The sequence below is a fragment of the Micropterus salmoides genome, unplaced genomic scaffold (assembly GCF_014851395.1).
Source record: "Micropterus salmoides isolate LMB-PRFRI ecotype aquatic unplaced genomic scaffold, ASM1485139v1 Ms_hic_scaffold_11, whole genome shotgun sequence".
NCBI lineage: Eukaryota > Metazoa > Chordata > Actinopteri > Centrarchiformes > Centrarchidae > Micropterus > Micropterus salmoides.
In genome coordinates this window covers 8,157,848-8,184,059 of record NW_024040152.1, presented here as the reverse complement: position 1 = coordinate 8,184,059, position 26,212 = coordinate 8,157,848, and the positions used below count along the sequence as shown (strand labels likewise).

Genomic DNA, 26,212 nt, shown 5'->3' with positions numbered 1-26,212 from the left:
AGCTATTCGTGTTGCACAAGGCACTTGCACGTTTGTAACTATTATCCCTTCCAGCTCCTAAAACAGTGGTGGCAGATTTGAAAGCAGTGGCTATTCAAGCCATGGAAACATATCTGCAATTCCTGCTGAGAGACTGTCAAACAAAGATTGAATCATTTCAGCTGCAATTCTTGCACAGGCTCTAGAAACCACACGTCACATTCTTCTTCGGGGCCTGGAGAAAGCTTCACAGGAACTGGAAATAAAAAGTGCAACATCGTCTTTGGTCCTATAAAAACCAGCAGCAATTCGTGCTCTGGCTGTGGAAAAACCAGAAGAAGTTCTTGCTCTGGCTGTGTAAAAAACTGTTGCAATTCCTTCTGACCCTCTGCCACCAGGCTGTGGTCTCTGGGTCAAGTGTTTTGATATTTTCCCAGGCTCTCTCAATTATTGGGGAGGATGGCACATATATAGAGACAGGAGGAAGCCTCTTGTGGCTAGAATGACTCCTGTGAATCACAGGGCCACTGCATACGGAGGTGCTATCCTGTTTTTAGTTCACTTTCCTGGGTTTCATTACTCAGACAGTCCATGCCTGTTGAATGTCTGCCATTATCCTGATACAACAACCTGTTGATGTTGCTGTAGCTCTTGTCCTTCAAGTATGTCTGGTGGTGGTTCACCTAGAGGTGATTCATGGAGCACAGGTTCTGCTGGATCAACTGTGGGTGAACTGGGTTGATTAAGTCCCAGGCCTAATCTGATGAGACAGACAGCAGCTGCTGTTATCCAAGGAACCACAACTAGATTGACATGTCGGTGGATAGACGGACAGTATTTCTTTTGATATCAAAGTATAGCGGCAATGTTTTACAAGACTATGCACAAAAGTCTATCCTTTCGGTAGCAGCGACTGGAGTCGGTGCAGAAATCAGTTGATGTATTAACTGATGTATTAGAGCCGTGCAGAACAGCTGCTTTATAGCTTCTGAAATGGATATGACTGTGTGACGTGATATATGATATATTTGCAAAACTGCTAATGGCGATCATTTTCACACTCATCTTGCTCAGTTTCAAACATTATTAACACTCGTCGTTCAAAAGAACTGTTTCCAGTTACGCTGGTGGCTGTGCCCTATAGTATCTTAGGGTATCTGTTTGGTAAAGACAAACAAAAATGTATGCAGCATTGTGTTTAAAATCCACCACTCATTTTTTATAGGCCTATGTAGCCTACATACTATAGTAGCCTTTAGTGGGCTATAGTTATATCAGCACAATGGACAGAATCTGCCACAAGCTTGAATACATTTTCCCCAGTTTCACATCTGCACTGCAGTTTTAATAGCCTAGGCCTCTATATGTAGCTACATAGATATGCTACATAAGTTATACATACATATTTCTGTATGCCTTAGATAACAGAGGTAATGTAAGGCAAATAGATACATGCACATAAGCCTATGTGTAAAACTTGCTCCCTCGTCTGAATCTCTCCTCACATTTCACACTGTGTTTGCTGTTGTAGCTCATGAAAGCACCAAAAGGGCAACGCTCATTTCAAAGGCCAGGAAAGCACTAACATATCATAGTAGTCTCATTTCATCGCACACTGTGAGGTAGGCTACTTTAAGTAAACTTATGTAGGCTACGTAAATACCGGTTTCAACTTGAACTACAGCCTCACACTGTGTGATCCTATAAACGTCGCTGTTTAGGCTACAATAAGTCAAAATAGCCTATCTACTGTATCTGTTGTACATCTAAGCCTACTAGAGTCCAGCTGCTCACTGCTTTTTACTCTTAAATATTTCAATACACTTTGCCTAAAGCTCTTTCCTAATTGCATGTACGTATAATGTGGACATATGGCAGATGTTGTATCCCTCCTCTTTTGCTCTTCCTGAAGTTCTCTCCCATTTGTTTCCTGTAAAATGTTTTGTGTGTGGATTTTTTTCCTTATTCAAATTAAATGTCTACGGTCAGAGTGTGTAGTATGTTATAGAGATAGTAAAACCCACTTTGACAAATTATATAGTAAATACAATTGGCTCGAATTGATTGGCTTGACACTAATAAGTTACAAAATTGGCACTTTAAGGATCATGTGATCATTTTGGGCTAATAGAATGCATCTGCAGTGTCTCAACCAATTTTGTGCAACCCTGCAGGTATTTTATAAAACAAAACAAAACAAAACTTTCCAGTGTTGAATCCAAGCTCAATATAATCTGCCACGCGTTACTCTATTGCGGTAATGGTGAATACCATCTTCACAATTACTGATACATTGCAGTAATAACACTATAAGTTGATAAACTGAAAAGAATAGCCCTCTAAGCATCTGGCTCAGTATATACAGACTAACATGATGTCACTATAGTACAGCCTAGCTGCATCTGTCATGTGGTTTGTTCCCACCATGACGCATTGTGATAATAAGGTACACAATGACAACTCAGACAGCCTTAAGTTCAGAACAGGGAGCCCAAAGACAGATTAAGCATTAATTAAAGCAAACATGTTTTCCATTCTAATAAACTCCTAGCCGGCACTGATAGCAGCTGTGAGTGATTGCTGGAGGTGTTAGGACAGGAAACAACTAACAAAGCAAGCAGAAGGTCTGGCTGATATATTGTATTTATTGTGCGCAAGTGTTTGTATGTGTGGACACAGCTGCTGCATCCATAGTGGAAGGTGTCTGGTTTCTACAATGTACAAAGATACGGCTCTCCTCAGCTTTCTACATGTCATTTTGGAGGAAACACATCAACAGTACAGTCTGAGACGAGACATGTCTGCAATTTTGAAGCTTTAATAATGGAGTCAGTCCGGGTTGCTAGGAAACATGTGCAGCTCTGCAATGCCCCATTTGGTGTAGTGCCAGTCAGCCAGAGGAGTCAGTAGAGAGGGGAAAAGACAGTAATTGAGCAATATTAACAGTTAAAGCTGATTTTGCTGTTCTTTTGCACATCAGGAGAAGTTATATGGGAATGTAGTGTGTCCACTAAAGTTGATTACAAAAAGATGATCAGGGCTAATGATAATAAATTGTGCATGTGATACACTAGTAACTATGTGCTTACCAGACAGGTTTAATATATGAGCATTGCCTTAATTGAACAGACTACACCATCTTTACACCATCATGATTCTGAATAAGACTGAACTCACACAAGTCCTTAATAAGACTGCATTACAGGCAGCACACACAACTTAGTAGAACAGTGCCAACAGCTCTACTGAAAAGAAAGTGTTTTATAAGGAGATCTTTAAAAGCACTATAAATAGCATATAGAGAATAAAGACAGAGAGAGAGAGTGGGGAAAGACAAGATCACATTCATAGTGTATGCTTGTTTTTTTAGCAGTGGTTTAGTAGAGGCCCAATGCACAGCCTGCACCACATTTTGATTTTCAAAATAGAGTTTATAAAAAAATCTAAGGGTTACTTATATTTCAAAGTCAAATAAATCAATATCAGAATGATGTTAGTTGTAGAAACATGTGTTTTTTAAATGACATATACATTAAATTAGTGTTTTCTAAACATATTGTGATGACCCTCTGTGGATAGGATTCCCTAACTTCATGACCTTTTCCTGCAGGAGCCTTATGGGTGGAGACAGGCAGCCAGTCTTCTGTCTTCGTTTTGTTTTTGCTACTTGGTTTCTTTATTTGCACCATACCACATCCCCACGTATCTTCCATGTTTTATGTTCAAGTTTCTTGATAATGTTATGTTGATGTTATACAGCCATTCTCACATTCATGTCTCATTTGTGAGATAAAAATAAAGTAACTTGTTATCCTTGCTTGAGCTGTGTTGCAACAATGGTGATTATAATCTATTACCTAATTGTGTTCACTGACATAAGGTCATAGTCCACGCCTTTTTATTAATAACTATACAATATCAGTGTGTGTGTGTGTGTGTGTGTGTGTATAGGTGTGTGTGTGTGTGTGTGTGTGCACCCTACCTGTGTTGTAGAAGAGGGTGGCAATGAAGGTGCAGTTCTTGAAAAAAGTGTTGCTGGAGGTGATGTCCTCAAAATAACACTCCTCAAACAGTGAGTCCTCAAACACCATAGACCTCATTTTCAGGTTCATAAACCTGCAAGTAGTTACCAACAGGGATGACGGAATTAAGAAATGGAGGCAAAGAGACAATGAGTAGATGAAACATGGGAGTGAGGAGTGGAGGGACACGAAAGGAGGATGCAAATACATAGAAGAGTCTTTCATTAGAAGGGTTTGAAACTTTTAGTCAGAAATGCTATTACCATATTACTAGAATATTAACAACTCCAATCACATGCAGAGTTTGGGTTAAAAAGGTAAGGTCAAAGGAAAGACAGGCTTGTTAAAAATGAAAATAATCTGGCTTTCATCCAATCAAAGCAATGCTCACAAAAAATATTTGCCGTCATAGTTTCACTAGGTTTGTTGTCATATAATAGAGAATAAAGAATAAATGTATCCACCAAGTATTGAAGATATGTAAAATATGTAAAATGTCACAATATCCTTTAAAGACACCTGACCACCATGTATCCTAATTCATTCAACGGGCCGACATTAACAAGTAGATGCAGGTAACTCACTTGTCGTTGAAGTACTCTCCTTGGCGATGGACCTGGTTTTCCAGAGTGAAGTTAAAGGTGACATGGTCTACTTTCTCCTTAACAAAAACCTTGGTGCGCGAAGCGTACTCCTGCTTCTGCAGGTACTTGATCATGTCAGGGAACCACACTGTCAGACCGTAGTAGCTGGAGGAGGAAGAGGAGGAGGGGAGAGACAGATAAAGTGAGAGTGATGAAAAAATAGTAACAGTCCAACAGAGAAAAGATCATGCCTCTGTCAAAGAGGCACATGGGCAGTGTTACTGTGTGCATGGATATTCCAGGGACACAGACATACTGGTTAGCTTAGCTTAGCACAAAAAGAATTATAATATAATTAATTTAATTTTTTTGTGTGGGGTAAAACGTGTTAAAACATACGTTATTAATCATCCAGTGGTTAGCTAAACTAGTTGGCTGCTGCCGTAGCCTCACATTTAGCACATGAGAGTGGTATTGATCTTCTCATCTAACTCTCTGCTAGAAAGCCAATAAGCTATTCCTAAAATGTGGAACTATTCCTTTAAGTACAGTTTGAGGTACTTCATTAATAACATTTTATGAAACTTTATACCTCCACTCCACTAAAAGGAAAATAATCAATATACATCTATATACATAATAATTACATCTATTTGACAGGTATAATTACTTTGCAGATTATACATTTTATGCATTTAAAATACATAATTTATAGATTACACACCCAAGTTTATCAATTTTTAATATATTTTGATGATAATCCTTCTGTACTTTAACACATGTAAGATTTTACTTGTAATTGTGTATTTTTTTTTTATTGTATTGTATTTTTACAACGTATTAGTCCAACTTTTACTTAAGTAAAGGATCTGAAACCGAACTGTTTCTAAATTTCTATTTTAATCTTTTGTGCTTCTCTCTTGTTAATGTATTTTATTCTGACAAAGAGAGATACTCTTGAATCAGCAGTACTGTACCTCACTGGCCTCTACTTTAATTCTTTTAATTCTATTTCATGTTTTATTCAAAAACAAATGTTCAGAGTAAGTAGGCTATTACTCATCTGGAAGTATGAACCTGGCATGAGCTGCCTGGCCCTGTCATTTGGGCAGGAGATAATGTATGCATTTGGATCACCCACATCTACCTTGTAGCAAGCTGTTCACACAATATTGCTGTGATCAACACTTGCCAGTTCTTTTTGGATGCAGCAAATAAATGGACTTCACTGACATTACTGTAAGTCTCAGTAAGACCCAGAAAAACCTGCAGTAGTGCACCATTCTTTAGCCTAATCTTACCTGAAGGACATAGAGAACCACACAGCCATCATCATGTAGGTGGTGCGGCGGTACTCGGGGGAGAAAATGGTCAGGAAATTACTCCATACCTGAAGGAACACATACATGGACACAGATACAGGGAAACACAAAGAAATTAATAAATGCAAAGTACAGTCAGATAGAAAGTAAACAAACAACATACATCTCTGAAAACAAGTTTCTTTCCATCAGCTGTTAGATATCACGACCCCGTCCCAGAATCCCTTTCCAGGCATAGAGCAAACAAACTGAGACAGCCTCAGCAGCACAAGCTGTGAGACAAACACATCCAGTCACTAAATACACACTGTCCACAAGAAAAAGAGAATTATTACATAAATAAAGCCTGAATTGAGCAGTCTTACAAAGTTTTCATCAGAGCTCTGACATTTGTTTTCTCCTTAAATAGAAATACATGTTTGTCAAATGCGCTTATAAATTACATTTTATTTAACACTAGATAAAATGCAGATTCCTTTGATTATAATATCTATTTTTGATTCTTTGACGGTTTAAAATTTCATCACAATATTTGGTAAGCAGTTAAACCCCAGTGCAAACTGACTACACAAACTGTTTTAAAGGCTCAACATTTTGGGGACTATGCTCATTTGTTCTCTTGCCAAGAGTTAGATTAGAAGATCAACAACACTCTCGTAAAGCTAAAGATGGTTAGCTTAGCTTGCCGTAAAGAGTGGAAGCAGGGGGAAAAACCTAGACTGGCTCTCTCCAAAGTTCAAAAATATGTCCACAAAGGTTAGATAATGAACACGCAGTATCTTGTTTGTTTAATCTGGTCACAAACAGAACAGCACAAGCTTTTGTTTTACAGGGAGTTTACAGGGAGTCTACACCATGTCTCACTCTCATAGGGATATTAAGAAACTGCAATAGGCCATGGGTAGCCAAGGTTTAGTTCCTCCCTGTAAAACTAAAATTTTAAATTTTTACAATTATGTTTGTGTACAGTTTAGCTATAAAGTTTTAAAGACCTGAAATCTGTATGGGCGAGGTTTAATTCTGAAAATCTCTCATTCTCAGATTATTAGTCCTGATCTGCCCTCAGAGGGTTGCCTCATTCCTCTGTTTCACCTTAACAATTAGTATTACTAAATAAGAAAGTGAAATAAAACAAACAAACTGCAGTGTTTGTCACCTGATGGAATAGTGAAGAGAGCTTTGTCCTCCATTTCTCATGCCAGGCGGCACCATCACCCAGGTTCACCAGTTCATCCATCTGCTTCACTGTTTTGATGGTGGTCACCTGTGAGCAACATGATTCAATATTTAGATTTGATTGATGTGTTTAATGGGCGGCACGGTGGTCCGGTGGATAGCGCAGGTTCAAATCCCGGTTGCCTAGGCCTTTCTGTGTGGATTTTGCATGTTCTCCCCACGACCTGTCCAGGGTGTACCCTGCCTTTCGCCCAAATTACAGCTGGGACTGGCTTCAGCCCCCCTGTACGCAGGATAAGCGGATGATGTGTTTAATTATTGTTAATTTTTTTCTTTTAATAAAACTAAATGTGGCTTTATACGTGTGAGGGAATAAAACATGCTTTGATCTGCATGTGATATCAAACGTATAATTCAGTTTTTATACCCTTTTATATCACTGCTTGATTTGTAGACCTTTGCTTTGAAATATAACTGACACTGCAGAATTAATATTCCTTCCATATTATTATTCAAATGAATGCATAGATCTCAGTAAATATGTGCAGTATATTTACAACAGAAAATAAGCTCTCCCATAAAGAAACCCAACCACTGAGACAATAAAAAGGCTCCACCCCAACTAAAAATGATATAATTAGAGGTAACTGATTTGCTTAATGTCTCAACATTAACATATATTAAATATGGCAAGTTATGATAGAAGGATGAAGAGTAGAAGAGTTTATTTAGTATTATTGTCACCATATTTCATTTAATATGAACTGTGTAGCTTGAGGAATTAAGAGATTACAGTAGTTGAAAGAAAATCTGTTTTAACTTCTTAATATGCAAATGTATGCAGCACAGAGCTCAAAACCTGCTGCACTGCATTGCCTACAGGCAGTCACACACGCACTGTGTGAAGACATTTTTTCCTCCATACAGACAATAGTGTTTGGAAATAAAGCATAAGATTCATGAGTGTGACTTACCGTGAAGACCCTCTCTGGGTAGCCCTTGGCCCTCATGTTGGTGTCATGGACCTGCTTCAGAATCATCCATGCCTCGTCATGTTTTCCATTCTGAAGGATAAAAACAAAACAAGTGTACATCTTAGTCAAAACTCTTGCTGTAGTAGTAACTGGAAATTAAAACTGTAGCAGGGAGGGTGAAAGGTTACTAGCAGGTGGTGTAAGCCTTAGGCACACTGAATATTTTAAAATCTCTTTAAAGTTTGCTGTAGTTTGTGAAGACTCTTTTTTTCTGGTAAGAGATTTGGTGTTAGAGTCAAGTGAATTTTATTTATATAGCCCAATATCACAAATTTGCCTAGGGAGGCGTTTTTATGCCAAATTACGCTGTGGGACTTGAAACCAATGATCTTTCGATCAAAACCTAGACTCAATTAAAACTAAATTGAACATATAATGCAGTATTTTATGTAGAAAATGTAGTTCACAGATTTTTAGTTCTGTATCTCAGCAACCAGCTACACTTCATTTACTTAAACAATTCACTAATGCCTTCTGATGTCAATGAGTATCAAAGGAAGTGTGGGTACATTTGTGTGACAACAGGAGTCTTGAACATCAAAGTTAAATCAAATGAAAAACATACAAGTGGGTAAATTACTACGAAAGTAAGAGTTTCTCTTTGTATGATATCATTTGCTGTAGTCATGATAGCTAAAAGTGGCTTAGTAGCACATAAACAAAGCTACTATAATATGTGGATGGTAATTATTTTGGACCATGTGCCAGCCTTCAAATATTATTATTATATATTATACTGAATAGGAATAAAAAACTTCAGCAGTAATTGATGTTTTTTACAGTACCTTGTTATTTATGTACATATTTATTAATTTATTCAAAATATTCTGGAAAGGTGTGAAAGCAGCACTTTGTCTGCAGCACAGCATCTTTCACATTGCAAGTACACAAATGCTTTCTGTTTTCAAGGCTGTTTATGCATTCACTAAGTCAACATGTATTCAAATAATATTTCCACAAGGTCTGAGTGTGGCGAGAGCTGACAGGCTCACCTCAAGGTAGAAACGGGGGCTCTCGGGCATGGTGGTGAGGGCACAAATGGCCGCCACAGAGGGGAAGGCACACACTAACACAAAGACACGCCAGCTATGGAATTGGTAGGCCGAGCCCATCTGGAAACTCCAGCCTACAAGAGAGAGAGGGGGGAGGTGTCAGAGAAAACAAGAGCTAGCATATAGGCAGCTGCAAGACAGTCATATACTGTAATCAACTGGTTGTATGCATTTTTTTAAACTGTAGTGATTAAATACAGCATTGCAGTGATTTGTCATATGTTTGTTATATTTGTTTTTAGCCAAGTCACCACTATTTGTAAATGTGACAAACCCATTTTATTTTCACCAGTGTAACTGTATAATATGCATGTCAAACTTGCTTGACACAAAAATGAAGTTATTTAAACAGAAAGAACGTCCACTGAATTGAAAACATTCAGACATTTTCAGCCTCATTTGGTCTTTGTCAAGGTTTGTGATAATGAAAATCAAGCTTTTCTTATTTGTCACAATTGGACTATTTTGACTAAAATTGACTAAAAAACAAAACGTCTGCGGTTATGATTTGTTAAGTCAAGTCAAGTAACATTATAATGAAAGCTATGTTACAATGTGTAATAAATCATACATTTACTATTGTTTCATATGAGTTATGTAAGTTCACAAATGCACCATTCAAAAGTCTATAGATCTGCTTTCAACTACATTACATTTTTTAAACTATTAGGTGTTTATATACTTCTTATAAATGTAATAATAATGTCAGCAGCACATTAAAGGGGCATTATGGAGTTTCCAGCAGCCACTAGTGGTGCGGTTTTAAGATTGCTACCAGGCATGTGCTCATCCACGTGCTCGCTTGAACTCATGAGTGAGCATAATCCTGAACAACGTTCCAGTCTCAGAGGCAGATCAACACCGGTTCTGTAACGTTATTTCATTCAGCGCAGCGAGCTGCATATCGGCACAATCCTCCCAGAAAAAAAGAGTGACAGCGGCTATAGACAGGCAGGGAGACAGCTTCGCGCAATATACTGGAAACTCAGGTAAAACCCTATTGCAACGTTGCAGTAATAGTATTGAACTAATCCATGCTCGTTACATGATCATGGTACATTTACTGCATTTAGCCGACCTGCTACATCGTTAGCTCGCCTGCTGCTTTCAGTAACTATCTTTACTATCTGTGTATCTTTCTCCGGAGGCTCAGCAATGTCAACACAGCTAAATGTATTGGATGATAACAAAACGGGTAGTGAGCTGGACTGAATATTATAATGACATTGTGTCGCACTTTATAATAATAAGACCTCAGTAAGTAACTTTACTGTAGTGTTAGTGCATGGCTCTTCCTCTGGGTTGTATATTATGTGGGTCACGTTAGTTACAGTGACGGAGAGGTGGACAAGCTGTGTACCTGAGTATTGGTAAAACCACAATATACCTAAACTGAACATTACGAAGCAAACAGCGGCAGGTTCGAGCTAATGTAGCGTTAGCTGGCTGCTCTTGGCTGCATCACTACAGGCTAACGTTAGTAAACAAATCGCTCCACATTTGATTTTTACCGTTACATCCTTTTCTTTCTAAATCAACTGTGGTACACAGGATAGTAACATGGGTCACGTTAGTTGATGAAGTAATGTGGAAAGTGATACAACGTTGCAACAGATAACATTAACAACTAACGTGACTTTCTCTGTGTTTCTCCAGCTTTACTAATGCTCACTTTGTTCTTACTCGACATCATCTGAACCTGTTTGGTCTGGTGGGCTTCAGCACATAAACCTTTATTGTTGTTTTGTATCCTTGCGTGGAGCCTGTGTTTTGCTGTTTAGCTAATTTTATAAAGTACTTTAGTGTTTAGTTTTTATGCTACTTTTTACTTCCACAACACTACATTTCAGATGAAAACGTAGTTTTTACTGCACTGGATTTATTTCATAGAAATGGTAACTTGTTACTTTACAGGGCTGTTTAGCAAACTGACAACAAGCTGGCGTTCATATTGCCTTAGACAATGATTTCCTGACAGTGATTGATTTGTTTTTCTCACCATAGTGTGGGATGATGGCCCAGGCCATGGCGGAGGCATAGATACCACCGATCATCCAGAACATGCAGAGCCAGCTCAGATGCTCTCCTCGCTTCTCCTGGGCCAGGAACTCAGAGTAATAGGAAAACACAATGGGGATGGAGCCACCAATACTGTGGAGTAAAAAGGGAGGCAGGAATAAAAAGGGAAAGACATTTAAAAAAGAGAGAATGAGAAGGGATCCGCATGTAGGAGCAGCAAATAGTGGATGAAATAAAAGAGATGAGAACAAAAAGGGGAAAGACAAAAGCAAGACAGATGGCAATGGTAATTTACAAAAAGAAAAGAAAAAATAGGTAATGTGAGGAAAGAAAACAGTGGAAAGAAAAACAATATAACAAAGGTTGGGGGAGAAGAAAAAGCAGAAAGAAAAACGCAATAAATGAAATGAAAAGGTTTTCAGAAAAAGCAACAGGAGAGTGTTACAGACAACCGAGTAGCCATGTAGTTGATTAAGGATGATTAAAACCACCAATAATGGCCTGACTTGAATGAATTGAACTGACTGCAATCAATAGCGTCATCTTTATGGCATCTGTACATGTTCCATCACAACAATCTACAATCTACTGGGAACTAATGCTGGGAACACATTCAGAGTTCTGCAGTCAAACAGTGGCAGTGTTGTTGATAAAATGACTCAGTTTGGAAAGGTTTAAAGTTCGCCACACTGCAAATGACAGCAATATCCATAATGACTAGGTCACTATACACATTTCACCAGAATAACATTTACTTAGTTTCACAGTCTGAAGATTCATGACAACATGATGTCATATAGATATATTGCTAGTGTTGCCAAAACTCAATAGGCTATGAATGACCTACTGTATCTAAAACATCTAAAACCATGTAAAGGTCGTGTTTTAAAGTCAGAACCTGGCAATCAGAGCAAGGGTCGCCATTTCACTGACATTTTGCCACAGCCACCAGCATTCAATAACCTTAATTATGAGACAACAAACCCATTAATTATTAATCTCAAATAATGAGTGTGACAGTAGTTACATTTATATGTCTTTATACCCAGCCTCAATCCGAAACAGTTATGTCAGGCTCTTTGTATGGATGTTGGGGACATAAATGAAGGAAATTACTTCTTTAAGTGCAAGTAGACAAAACTGTTAAAACACAATCCGACACTTGATTGCAAAATAGCTCCTGAAATGCAGCAAACATCACAGACATCCACGTATCAGAGGGCTGATTTTTTTCCTTTTAATATTCGTAAGCACAGTATATTTGTCTGTGTCCTGACATGTGGCATTGCTCTGCTTGTCAAGTCAACAGATGACCCACAGTGGTCGTGACTGTCTCATTTCCAGCCCTGGCTGCTGTGCCTGTGCGTGACTCATCTGTCTCCTTACCCCACACCAGAGGCCAGGCGGCAGAAAAGGAACGAGACGTAGCCCTGGACGAAGGACGAGAAGAAGGCAAACACACTGTTGATGGAGAGGGAGATAAGGAGGGTCTGCCGACGGCCAATCCGATCAGCCAGGCCACCCCACACGAAGGCCCCAACCATCATCCCAAGGTACACGATCAGACCTGAAAGGAGGAGGGAGAGGGAAACAAAGCCATGGAAGAAAGAGGGGAGAGTTGGTGTTTCGGTAAGAGGAGAGAGGAAGAGAGTTATGGCAGGGGAATGGGATGGGAAGAGATAATGAGGGAGGATAGAGAGACAGAGGACATGATAATGAAGTATTATCAATAAACTAATTGATATTACTTCCAGTCCTCATATCCACTCTAGATTTCCAATGCCCAGAAAATTTGCTCATTTGGCAGCTTTATTATACTACTGAAGTATTTTGCATAAAGCACAAAACAGAGGCAGAGTAATAATCTGAATTGCATACATAGCAGAGAGGTTGTGGGGTGAAGATCATAATAATAATAACCTTTTTAATACAGCACTTTTACAAGTTATTCAAATATAGAAAAAAAAAACAGAAACAGAAATGGATTGTACAAAAAAAGTACATAAAAAACAGCCACTTACTGTAAAATGCTCATTAAATGAAAATTAGTTTTTAGCAAAGAAAGTCACTGAGCTAGCAAGACCGATCTGAACAGGGAGATGGTTTCAGAATTGGTGGGTCCATTAACATAACAATAAGATTTGAATCAATGATAACTCTTAACATCCTTTTGGTCCCAGCATCATCTCACTTGACACAGTATAGACTGAATATCATGGAAAGAGCCGGTGCTTTCTTTCCCACACTGCCAGGGAGCAGACAGGCTGATAAAGGAAACAAACAACACCGTTGTCAACCCAGTCTTGTGTTTTGAGGTGCACATCCCATGCACTTATCCAAGCCAGCTTCTCTCTGTCTGTCTGTCTCTCTGGCTTTCTCTCTCCCTCTGCAACACACACCCGCAGTGACACAAGTTATTGGTGAGATTGCTTAAATGAATAAGGAGTAAAAGTCTGGTGTACTGCGCCTGGTCTTGACATCTGTGTTTAAATCTATGCTATAGTATTTTTATCAAATGAGCAAATTCAACCCAGTGAGTCCAGCATGAATACATGTATCTCCACTGACACTCTATTCGGATTGGACAGTTAACACAGTTCACTGTTTCACTTCTAATCATGATGTATCAGTGTGCCAATAAGATGATACTACCTCAATACCGCAGGGAAACACATGACTAATCAATTGACAAAATAAACTCAAGGTCCACTTGTTTCAAAGCTGTCAGCCATATCTCAATTAAGTTTTATATAGATTAACATGGATGAAAAGTGTTCGGAATAAACATACACAGTGCCATTACAATGATGATGCAGCCCTGTCACCCGACAAGATCATCAGCATTGGACAATTCTGCAAAACCCTGGATCATGCTCAGTTTGTTTTATATCCTATGGCAATGTTTTTCATGCTTTCTACAATATCTGTAAGACTGTCCTGACAACAGCATCAGTCATGTCCCAAAATGACATGTGTTTATATTCAAGTGAGAAAGACCTCTAGCAGCTGTATTAATTATGACTGGAGCAAAGGAGGAACTCAGGTGACATTATTATAGAGTGACAAAGTCCACATAGGTAGGAGGTCAGGGTGGATGGATGATACAACAAAACATTGGCCTTTAACACTGGAGATCGCTGTTTGTTTCCTGTTTCCAACTTAAAGTCAGCATTGTTATGTATAGTATGTAGTATGACCACGATTGTTCCATAACCTCAACCACATATTACTGTAACCATGATGACAAAGGTCACCTAAACTTAACAAATTAGTCATTTTAACCAAGACCATGATCTAAACCACGTCGTTGTTTTGGCTAAACCAAAACCAAACCGTATATACCGTAAATAATAAAAAGTATACGTCTGAGACAGGATGTGAACTTTAGTTGAAAGTCAGACTCCCTACACACCCATCTACCACTGCAACCATTTCACACCCTTCATTTCTGCCTAGTCACATAAAGGGCACATATGAAGTGCAGAATCTTTCATTATGGAAAGAAGTCCTAGGATAATAGGCTGATGAAGTCCATGCGTTACAAGCTTGGGAACAAATGAGTAAGTGGACCTTGATTTAAAATTGTTTTGTCAACTGCTGTTAACTCAAGGCAAGAAAGAATGTTTAGTTTATTCTGCAAGCATTAAAAGTTTATATGATGGTTGGAAGCTGTTGTCTTTTTTATTTTATGGTGGGTTTACCATTAAGAATGCACATTTGAAGCTAAGAATTACACTTAACAATCTTCACTTTCCTTCATTTCACTTTTGATGGCCACTCAGCCTGAGTCACTGGAATTTGTTGATTGTGTTGGATGTAGCCTAATATTAATAAGCTATATAAGGTAATGACCAGCTTGCTATAAACTGCTCTTTAGCATAAACACCAACAACTAAGGAGACTATGAGGGCACAAGTTTTTCTCTCACTGGGAATTACAGCACAACAACTGATAAGTGTTTGCAGCAAATGACACGAAATCTGCTCTGTTTTTATATTCCTAAATGGTAAGGGTGTGAGGAGATCTCATGCCACTTGTGACAGATTGGTAACCTAGCTGGTAGAGTTTTGCAGTATAAACATCTAAAAATTGAGGCACAACTTTGCTCTGTTTGGGACTTTAAGCTGCACTTTATCAAAGGTGCTGAAGTTAACGTGTGTGGATTTGTGGTTTTTGTAATTTTTGCCTGTGTTGTTAATTATTTACGTTTTCCAAAAAGTCTAAAGCAGATCGCATTACTACCGATACAGCAATAATGTCATGCACTGCAGAGTAGGGCAGATAGATTTACAATTATCATGAATTCTCATTAAACAATGATGTTAGTCTCATAATATTTCAACAGATATGTGGGATAGATTTTAAATGTGCAGACGGTTTTGAATACGTTCAGAAAACCTGCTGAAACACAGGAGCTGTCCTGGGGCTGTATTACAGAAAGTTCCTATCTTAAGTCTTAAATTAAGATTAAGAGTCTAAGATAGAATTTTTCTCAATTTGGTATTACAGAAGCAAATCCTAACTAACTTTAGGAATCCTATCTTATCTTACTTCATCCTATCTTATCTCAGGTTAGGAAATCCTAAATACTTGATCCAACATCGGTTATCAACTTTTATGTCTGTTACCTAGTAACCAATCCCACTTTCCTCATTTCGCCGAGCTAAACGCCTTTTTTCGCTGTTTTTTGGTAGAGATTTTTTAATGAAACATATACTGAAAATGGAGCAGAAACAACAACTATTATTGAACTTCAAGTCAGATGACTTAGAGGTGTTTGTAACCTCCGCCGACAAACCCAAATTCACGTAATCCTTAACTCAGGAGATTAAAGAGAGAGAGTGGGACACAGTCTCCGCCGCATATCTGGCATCCAGCGGAGCGCTGATGCTGTTAAAAAGAAAATAAGTGCATTTACAGTGATATGAAGACACTGTTGTGTCCAAAGAGCAGATGAAAACGCTGGTGGCTCCTCTGTGCTCCCTCACTGACCCCGGCAGAAGGCTACTCTTCTTGGGAAAGTTAGGCTAATAATGACATAAAAAAAAGGCTAATAATAATAAAGGCTGCTGGCTAACGTCATCATGTTTTTCATGTATTTCTTGAATTTAACGATCTCCTCCTATCAAAGACTTGCATTAGGATCTGTTGACATTTTGTTGATTTTGTAAAAGCAAAGAGCAACCATGTGGATGGAAACGAGTTAGCAAACACTACCTGGTGGAAAAGTAAAAGTTAGGACAGCTAAACAGTTCTCCTAAAGTTAGGAGAGTTTATTTAAGATTTTACGAAGTTAGGATGCTTCTGTAATACACTTTTCTTATCTAAAGTTAGGAAAGGAATATTGACTTAGGAACTGTTAATCTGTAATGGCCTTTTTCCTAAAACACTTCCTAACCCTTATTATCATGGTCACCAAGCAGTTAGGATAGGATCTGCTTGTTAGGAAATTTCTGTAATACGGCCCCAGGAGTTTATAACTGAATTAAAATCAATTAATTCATTATTGAGGTGAAGAAGGCACATGCTTAAGAGGTTACTTCCACAAACAAAAGACTCAAAAGATGAGGGAAGACTAAATCATGACTGCATGTGTGTTAACTCACTAAGATTTATATTAAAGGTTCAGGGTCTAAGTTTTAGTGGTATCTAGTGGTGAGGGTTGTGAATTGCAAGCAGCAGCTCACAGTGCATTCACATGCTCCTCGGATGGTCCCATTTCTTGAGTTGTGAAGTCTTCTTCCAACTTCAGTGTGTGTTAATGTGCTATTAAGTTGGAATGTGGAAACAATATGGATGCTACTACAAAGATTTGTTGGATTAGCATTATCAGAGCATATAAACAACATGCAGACATCTAGTTCACTCTACATGGACAGTAAACTAACCGTTAATATTGCAAAATATGCATAGCAATATGTGATTTTCCACAAATCAAAGTTCTGTATACCTCTTTATGTCCCATGTACATATTATTTCTTCTTTTGCAATAAACATTTAAGGAGGTAAATATTCTGATCATTCCGACACCACATGAATGCACCATCACATCATATATGAGAAATCTGATCTACAGGAGAAAACATATCTGAAAGCAATACAGAATGCCTGAGAGCCTTAATCTGTTTTTATTTTAGATTTAGTGGCCTGCCACCTGAATTTTGAGTTTCTCTTTACATAAATGAAAACATTTCCACCATAAATCGGTGCAGGAAAATTCCCCAGAATACAGGAAATGCCCAATGCTCAAACTTTTCAGAGAATTCAGCATTGAAGATTTCTTAAAAACAGTGTTAAAATTTGTCTTGTGAGCTAATTGTCTCGTCACACCCCTACTGGTGTGAATGATCCCAATAGAAAAGCCATCATGGGATCGATTACACAAGAAAACAGATGGGGGGGGGGGGGGGGGGGGAAACTACATAGGCTTTAAACTGATCTGTTGGATCAGCTAAGATAATCCATTACACAGTCTAACAAGCTAACTGCTGGGATGATGAAGTTGGACCCACAGTTAGTATTCGCTAGAGTCATAATATTGAGGGAGAAAAGGGCAAATTTAGCACAGAGGATGGATATTCTTGACTTGAAGAGGTGTGTCCTTTTCTTTTAGATAAAAATTCCTTTCAAAGGCATTGTGTGTGTTTGGCTATGTGTGCGTGTGACTCATTCCCTCTGCCAGTCCTCTCTCTGTCAGTCTGCGTTTTTCTGTGTAAACACCGCAGTGCCGAATTGGGTAAGGTGACTTTCACCTTTTGTTTGATTGATTGCAGTGGATTCATTGTGTGCATACGTTAGTCTGATTCCATGATCCCATTTGTGTGTGTGTGTGTGTGTGTGTGTGTGTGTGTTTCACCCTGGCAGGGTAGAGAGACAGCTGTAAGCCGTTTCTCCTGACAATACTGCCCAAAGCAGCAACAATGAGCCAGTGATGATTACCAAGCTCAATAGCCGTGTTAGCCGCAATGCAGCAGCATCGAGGTTGATGGACAGACAGACAGAAAAAGACAACCAGAGTGACCAGGATTGGCCACAGTATCTCTTCTCAGGTCTCTCTAAGCTGCAGTTTGGGAATCTGACTGCTGTGCTGACCTGTCACTATAACTAGATCACTATCTCTCCCTCCCTTGTTGGATTCTGCTATCTGTGTGGCTGTTAGAATGCATTAGCAGCTTCATTTGAATAAATGAATAAATTTATCTCATATATCTGAGGGGCAAAATAATTGATTTTGAGTCTTCACTTAAGTGCAAAGCTTGATCAGTTTGTGACTTTGGCATTTGGCCGCTAAACAACATCAATTAGGACAATTACAGAGAAATTATCTCAAAAGAAAAAGAACAAGAAGAGTAAATGTTTGCCCTGAAAAGTACATTTTTCTCAGATGTCCTATACAGGCACACAATAGGCTCTTTTGAGACCATATTTCTACCTAATGAGGTACAACACAGTTTCTGATAACATATATATATCTGATATATATCTGTACCAATTTAGCCTGAACTAAAGTTACTTAAGGCCTCTATAATCAATATTTTTAATCCATTAACAATGGATTACATTACGACTTGTATGTGAAATGTGTAACTTGGGGTTTTACAGCCTGTAACTTTACTGTTTGGTTCACTGTCCACACTCACACGCATCTGTTTTAAACAGAAAAAAGTAGCGGCTCAATATCAAGCCAAGTGGAGACGAAGGTAAAGGGGGAGTGAATATTACATTTACCAGGTGGCCAGAAAACACTAATGTTTTTCCATTTTCATGTAAATAAGCAGCTGTTTGCTAAAAAGTTTGCTATATCAACTTAAAAGGTGATATCGTGTCCATGTTGTGTTTACATCTAGTTTATACTGCCCTCTAAGTGGCCCAAAAAAATGTTATTGCATGGCTAAGTCACCTCAATCAGGGCTACCGAATACTGCAGTGGAAAAAGTAACTGCAGAGACCGAGGTCTAATTTACAACTGGTGGGAAGCTAATCAAGGATCCCTGTACTAGTTGTTCTTTTCATGTGACCCCTCTTGAGAACAAATGTGGGAGTTACCACCAAGGACTGCACACTGTAATCGGTGGGGAAATGGGGGAAAATGCCCTAAAAAGGCAGCACGTTCATTTTGTGATGTTTGGTAGGTTACCTCCACTTGTAGACTGCCTAAGCAACAAGCCTTTGTTCATGTAAAAATATTGTGATTCTAATTTCTGAGTGAACAGTATGTCTGGCATTTGCATTTATCTGTTTCAGTGTCATGAAAACAGCAACAAGGAGATTCAAAGGTCATAACAAGGTTTGAGACACATATTCTGCCAACAATGATTCTGCTGTCTGCAGCTTTTGCACTGTAAAACATCCAGCAGTCATAAGCTGCCATATTGCTTCATGTTACATTCATTTGACAATTTCACACAGATAATTTCACACCTTAAATTATGTATTTTCTCATATAAATCATTTTCCTAATGGTTGAGATTATGTTGTTTTTAGTCCAGGGCTAGTTATGAGATGTTTCTTAAGCATGTCAGTTTCTACATTTGTTTCATGTATTTACTATGCATACATATAGCTGTCCCCACGACCCTGTACGCAGGATGGACATATAGCTGTGTCCTAATGAATTGCTACACCTAACAGTAATCTGTAGGGGGAGTCCAATGTCACAAACAACTATTTTGTCTTCCATTTCATAATTCGTACGATATGAAATATTATGAGATACTATACAATATGCAAAATAAGAGGGATTCAGAAAGGATGACAAAGCAGGAGTCTTCAGACAGCTGAGCACCTCAGCACTCTGGAGAGGAAGTGGGGGAGGGGAGGATGAAAAAGACAGACAAAGAGGAGGGGAGGATGGTGGCCAATCTGCCCAAAGGCTTCTGGGTGGTGTGTGTGTGTGTGTGTGTGTGTGTGTGTATGTGTGTGAGTGTGTGTAAATGAACATGGAAAGAAAAAGTGTGTGCCACTGCAGGGTTGTGTGTTTGTGTACATGAGTGACAGAGGGGGCAGGGCAGGGGGCCACTATTAATAGCCAGTTTTCCCTTTCTGCCAGAATGCACAGGGCTTTTTAAATGAGCCTGGGGGGCTGAGGCTTTTCAGCACTGGAGGAGAATGCAGTCCCTCATCAGTTGACTTGGCCAGTCAACCATCAAACTCCTCAGTGCTAACCGATGAAAGCTGAAAAAGATAAATTATTTCATTGTTTTACAGCAGTAGTCTCACCAAGTGACAGTGAGTGCTGGGATGTGAATGCAAGTTTTCAGCAGCTGGTTAACACACCTTTAAAGGGTGGAAATAACTTATACACTCATGGGCCACTTTATTAGGTACACATATTCAATTGCTTTCTAACACAAATAGCTAATCAGCTATTCAGATGGCAGCAACTCAATGCATTTAGACGTGGTCAAGAAAACTTGCTGAATTTCAAACCGAGCATTAGAATGGGGAAGAAAGGGGATTTAAGTGACTTTAAATATGGCATGGTTGTTGGTGCCAGGCGGGCTGGTCTGAGTATTTGAGAAACTGCTGACCATGTCTATCCATTTATGACAGCATTGTATCCATCTTCTGATGGCTATTTCCAGGAGGATAATGCAGCATGTCACAAAGCTCAAATCATCTCAAACTGCTTTCTTGAACATGACAATGAGTTCACCGTACTCCAACGGCCTCCGCAGTCCCCGGATCTCAATCCAATAGAGCCTCTTTGGGATGTGGTGGAACGAGAGATTCGCATCATGGATGTGCAGCCAACAAATCTGCAGCAACTGCGTGATGCTATCATGTCAATATGGATCAAAGTCTCTGAGGAATGTTTACAACACCTTGTTGAAAGTATGCCACGAAGAATTAAGGCAGTTCATAATGCAAAAGTAGGTCCAACCCACTACCAGCAAGGTGTACCTATAATAGGTACATAGTGAGTGTAAGCTGCTTGATTGAATTGTTACCTGTATACATACAGCTGTGTCACAGCTCTATGTTTTGACAATTCCATCAAAACATTACTGCCAACCAAGAGAAAAAATTATACCCTCTGCCGCCTGATAGCTTGCATATTTATTTCCAAAAGTTAGCTGAACACTAATGTGCAAGCATTTCCATCCAAAGTAATGTACTAAAATTCCGTTGCAAAAAAAAGCTAGTCTAGCAGGTTACAGCATCCAACCTGGTTTGCCAAGAGCCAACAAATCAAACAGACACAGGTAGTTATTCTCTTCCCTCTTCTCTTCATCCCTTGTCTTCCTTAGCCCTTAATCTCAGTTCTTGATTCTATGTTCAAGGAGACATTCTGATATACCAAGGTTACTTTTAGCATCAGGAGCAACTGCGCAAAAGGTTTCTCAAAAAAATAGTGCATGTAGCTGCAATGCACAAAACATACATCTCAGAAGCAATCTCCTAGAGAATATCTAACAGAAGTATGGTTAGAAATATCAAAATAATCAGAGCGCTCTATATATGTACTAGATGTTTCTCTTCACGACAAGGTTGTCAGTGCAGGAAAAGTACACCGAAAGCTCAACAGCGTGAAATCTACTTGACATTAAAAGTACTTGTGTTTATCTTAGCCAAAAATCAGCTCCCAGTTTCTTCTTCCCATTATGGCAAACTAACTACGCTGTATATGCAATCTCTGCAGCTTCACAACAAGGTCAAATCAATGACAACCACTCTGTGCGCTCTTCTGCTGCATGCAGTGTCTCCTCTAGCTCAACTAGAGCTGCACCACAGGCATCACTGCTGTCATTTGAAGCATCACTCTGGGTTTTCTACTCTTAATTTCCTGATTTAATTTTAAATGTCTATTGCTGGAAACATGCAATGAATATGGCATCTGTGATATGCACTTACCACATTTAACAAAGTCAATGAAAAAGTTAAAACGGCAGAGAGTATGTCTTTCTATATGGAGGGTTTTTTGTCTAACCAGCAGTGATACGTTTCTTCCATTGAATTCTTCTCTCTGGGTACATCTGAATGATTTCTGCTGTGAGGGATTTAATATTCTGCAGGCGATTACAGCTCACACATTTGCAGATGCTCACTCTCACGCACTGCACACACTTACAGTACAAACGCATGGACACAATTCAAGTGACAAAGTGGCTGGCACTGTGACGGCAGAGGAAACTCCATTTGGAACATGAGGAGAAGAAGTAGTAGTAGTCAGGGTAGGGGTGGGGGTTGGGGGAGCGGACACTAGGAATCATGGGATGCAGAGAGGCATGAGCAAAGGAGGCTCTCTAGCATGAGTCAAGCAAGTTACGTAACAGGGAGAGGGGAGGGAATCGGGGGCCGGTTGTATTGCCTTAATGGCTCCTCCCTAGCATGACACAAACCTAGCCGGAGAGAGGGGAAGGCAGAGACAACAGGGGGGAACAGAGAGACAGGCAGGCAGAGACAGCAAAGGGGAACAGAGAGGTAGGCAGGCTGAGTGATAACTGGGGGAACAGACGGAACACTTGACAGGCAGACATGGGGCAAAATGAATAACCGACACAGACAGAACACATGTAACAAAATACCAGACAAGAATCTAACTTCAGACAATAACAGAAACCCACGTAAACAGACAAACACCGACCAACTATTACACAGGGATCATAACAGACAAAACCTAAACGAGAACACAGAACTAGAACACAGAGTACAGAGCAGACTAAACCAAAATGATGCAGAGAAAGAACTAGAAGCAAATACTACGACATGAACTAAGGCACAGGGCTAGGACCAAAGATATGGAACAAAAACCCAGACTCCCCAACAAGACACACAGACAGGATCATGACATGCACATACAAACTGATATCGACATCTGACCAGACACAGTCACACAGGCTGGTCGCTGTACTGTCAGCACTGCAATCTATACCTAGTCCTGTGCATGGACCATAGGAAAATTATACAACCCAGTAACTAATTAAAAGCATGGATGCCTGCCAAATGTAGCTGTGTGTGTGTGTGTGTGTGTGTATACAGTACATACTTCATGTATTTTCTTGTGTGTTATGTATGTAGTCTCATTTTACCAAATTGCACGTTGTAACTACTAAGTATAGTGTAACGACAGACACCTAGGTTGTGCAGTGAGTAAACCTCGCACTATGACACCTTAAGAGACGTGCTAGCGACAGACACTAGAACCCTTCGGATTTAGCCTCCTCGTTAGCATGTCATCCTCCAGAGTCCAGACTGTGGAGTACAACCTCGGTCCGGTTACAATAGCCTAATTGTAAGTGTTTTTGTTTCTGGAACACCCTCAAACATGGTGTAGGAAAACTTGAGCAGAAAATGTCCACATGAAAAAGGCACTTAACTGTCCACTGATATGGTACTGCAGCTCACTGACCAGCAGCAGACGGTTGTAATAGAGCTGAAAATGGACCTACTGTACTTGATCAGCAAACCCTTTATGAAAATCTAAATTTAAACTTTTGTACTGCATGTACAAACCATAACCTTTTAAAAAAAGAATAAAACTGAATTAATTTGTCATCGTGGCAGCAATACAGTTGAACAGTCAAAACCCTGGACAATTAGATAATTAGATCTCATCTACTATCTCATCAGAATCAAATAATGCAACTGAACATTTGAGTCCATATATTGAGAGATATTGTAAAGTTTATGACACTAATATTTGGATTAATTTAGCACAACAAAACATTTCAGACTGTCATCTCATTTCATCTATACTCATAAAATGCATACTTGGTATCTGAGTTCTTTAACGCAAATTACAAACAGAATATTTGAATTTGTTATCCTCAGGAGACCTCTGGCTCGTGTTCATGGTGTCCTTGCTGGGCAGCCAATGACAGATGGTGAGGCCGGTTTGGACTCTGATTGGACATGGTGCCCTAAGGCTGGGAAATGATCACGAGGTCTTTGCCCACTTCACAGCATACAGAAACGACAGACAAGCAACATATACTAGGAGGAGGCAAACAGGAAGAAGACAAATAGAGTGCCCGCAACCACCTTCACACACACACACACACACACACACACACACATATACTGTCCAGCTAGAAAACAACTGAACTGAAGCAGAGAACATTGTGTTTGGATAGGCTGAGTTCGATTTAAAATTCTAGTGCTGTTCAGAAGCTGCACGGGCAGTTGAATCTTAAACAGCTGTAGTTCCTCTGCCAGTGAGGCTGTAGAAAAGCAATTACTGGGGAATAAGCTGCAAAGGTAACTGCTAAGATAAGACAGAGATAAAATGTGAAGCAGTGGCATAAACTCCAAAAGGAGACACTGAGATGACAATAAACAGAAAAAGGACACAGAAGACAGTAGATGAGTTCAAAGAAAACAGCTGCTCAGTGGCCAGAAAGACAAGATTGTGTTAGTACTGCAGAGTTCTCACGAGTGAAATCCCTCCTCCCATTTGTTTTATAAACTTTTTAATATTTGGAAGCAAGAGATTGATATCTGTAAATCTTACCCAGCATGCCCTTGTTGGGCTCAGATAGACACATGTCCTTCTCTGCACTGGGCAGAACGAAGCCGACCACAAAGATCTCCACGCCATCAGCCATCAACGCCAGCCCCAGGACAAAGTAGAGTGTCCACTGGAATTTCCCATGGCCACACTCCTGCAGGATGGTCTCATACTGCTGAGCCAACTCCTCCTGGTCTTTCCTCCTCTCACTTTCGTAGGCTGACAGATCCCTGAACTGTTGTGCCTGGGCGGCCGCCACGCCGTCCATGTCGCCAGCCTTACCCGAGTCAGCCCTCGGGATACCCTGGTACTCTCCTTCATAGATCTCATCATCCTCGTCGTGTCCTTCAGTGGAGTCGCTGTGACCTTCATCATCATTGGCCCGGCTGTCATTTCGGTAATATCCGCCGTCGTTGCTAGGCACAGCGCCATAGTCGTCATCATCATCATCATCGCCCTCAAAGCGTTTATAGGAGCGTTTGGTGTACTCGTCGGCCATTTTGTCCACGCTGCGCCCCACCTTCTTGCCAACCTGTTTCTTGGCCACTTTGGCAATGTCCTTGGCGCCGCGGATAAAGTCGGAGCGGCTGTCCCTGTAACGCCCGTCGTCGTCCATCTTGGATGTGGAGGTGGTGGTCAATTGCTGCTAGGAATGGGATGTATCAGGAGCGGCCCAAGCACATGAGTGTGCAATGGGGATTTCTGTTAGCTGATGAATTCAGCACCACGGACAGCTCCCTGCTCCACTGCACTGCTGCTGTTGAACTTTGGCCAGCGTGCGCTCGGATACCAAATCCTGTGGAAAAGCAAAGAAATGGTTTGTGTGAGCATTATTCATCCCACTGGCAGTGTCGTGCATGTAAAGAAAAAATATCTATTGTAAGCACATTTTTAAACAATCTAGACAGAGTCAATGTGTACTTAAACACAAAGGACCATTGGCATTCAGTTTGTGTTGCCATTTGCAGGAAACATTATCTGGATCAGCACTACTGGCTGAAAAAAGGACATGACAGTTTGAAGGTGCTCGCTCTCTCTCTCTCTCTCTCTCTCTCTCTCTCTCTCTCTCTCTCTCCCAGCACCAATCACATTGTGGCATTTACAGTGGAGCACCGCCGAGCTAACATATAATGGTGGCGATGGATCAGTGGATAAGACACATGCTTTTAGTGTGAGAGACCTGGACCTGAACTGTTGCGAATCCACCAATGTGTCCATGAGCAAGACGCTTAACCCAGAGGCGTGTGACCCCCGACATATAGCATTTTTGAATCACTTTGGAAAAAAGTGTCAACTAATTGATTAATTATTATTATTAATTATGCTGCAACACAGACTCAATAGGTACTTTTAGGGTTAGATTGAAGTTCCCACTCAGGACACTTGTGACTACAATCTGTGAACATTTATTGACTGCCTAGCAATAAATGTTAATGACATTTATTGCTAGGCAGTCAGAACATAAAGTTGCTTCATGGTGGTCTGGACAAATGTCAGGAGTAAAATTTGTGAAAACTGAATTAGTAATTTTACGACACAAATCATTAAATATGAAAGTGATAAAACATTTTAAA

The 26,212-nt window shown here is 39.8% G+C and overlaps 1 protein-coding gene across 1 annotated transcript in view; it reads right to left on the bottom strand.

Moving 5' to 3' along the window:
* sv2a (synaptic vesicle glycoprotein 2A) overlaps positions 1-26,212 on the bottom strand; it is a 60,128-nt gene that overhangs the window by 8,881 nt on the left and 25,035 nt on the right. Inside the window, exons 2-10 of the mRNA XM_038710683.1 lie at positions 24,642-25,434; positions 12,575-12,755; positions 11,169-11,320; positions 9,110-9,243; positions 8,058-8,147; positions 7,064-7,171; positions 5,887-5,975; positions 4,586-4,750; positions 3,962-4,095 (exon numbers count right to left, since the gene is read on the bottom strand). Of these exons, the coding sequence (XP_038566611.1) occupies positions 3,962-4,095; positions 4,586-4,750; positions 5,887-5,975; positions 7,064-7,171; positions 8,058-8,147; positions 9,110-9,243; positions 11,169-11,320; positions 12,575-12,755; positions 24,642-25,254 (1,666 nt within the window). The 5' untranslated portion in view covers positions 25,255-25,434. The remainder of the gene's footprint in view (positions 1-3,961; positions 4,096-4,585; positions 4,751-5,886; positions 5,976-7,063; positions 7,172-8,057; positions 8,148-9,109; positions 9,244-11,168; positions 11,321-12,574; positions 12,756-24,641; positions 25,435-26,212) is intronic.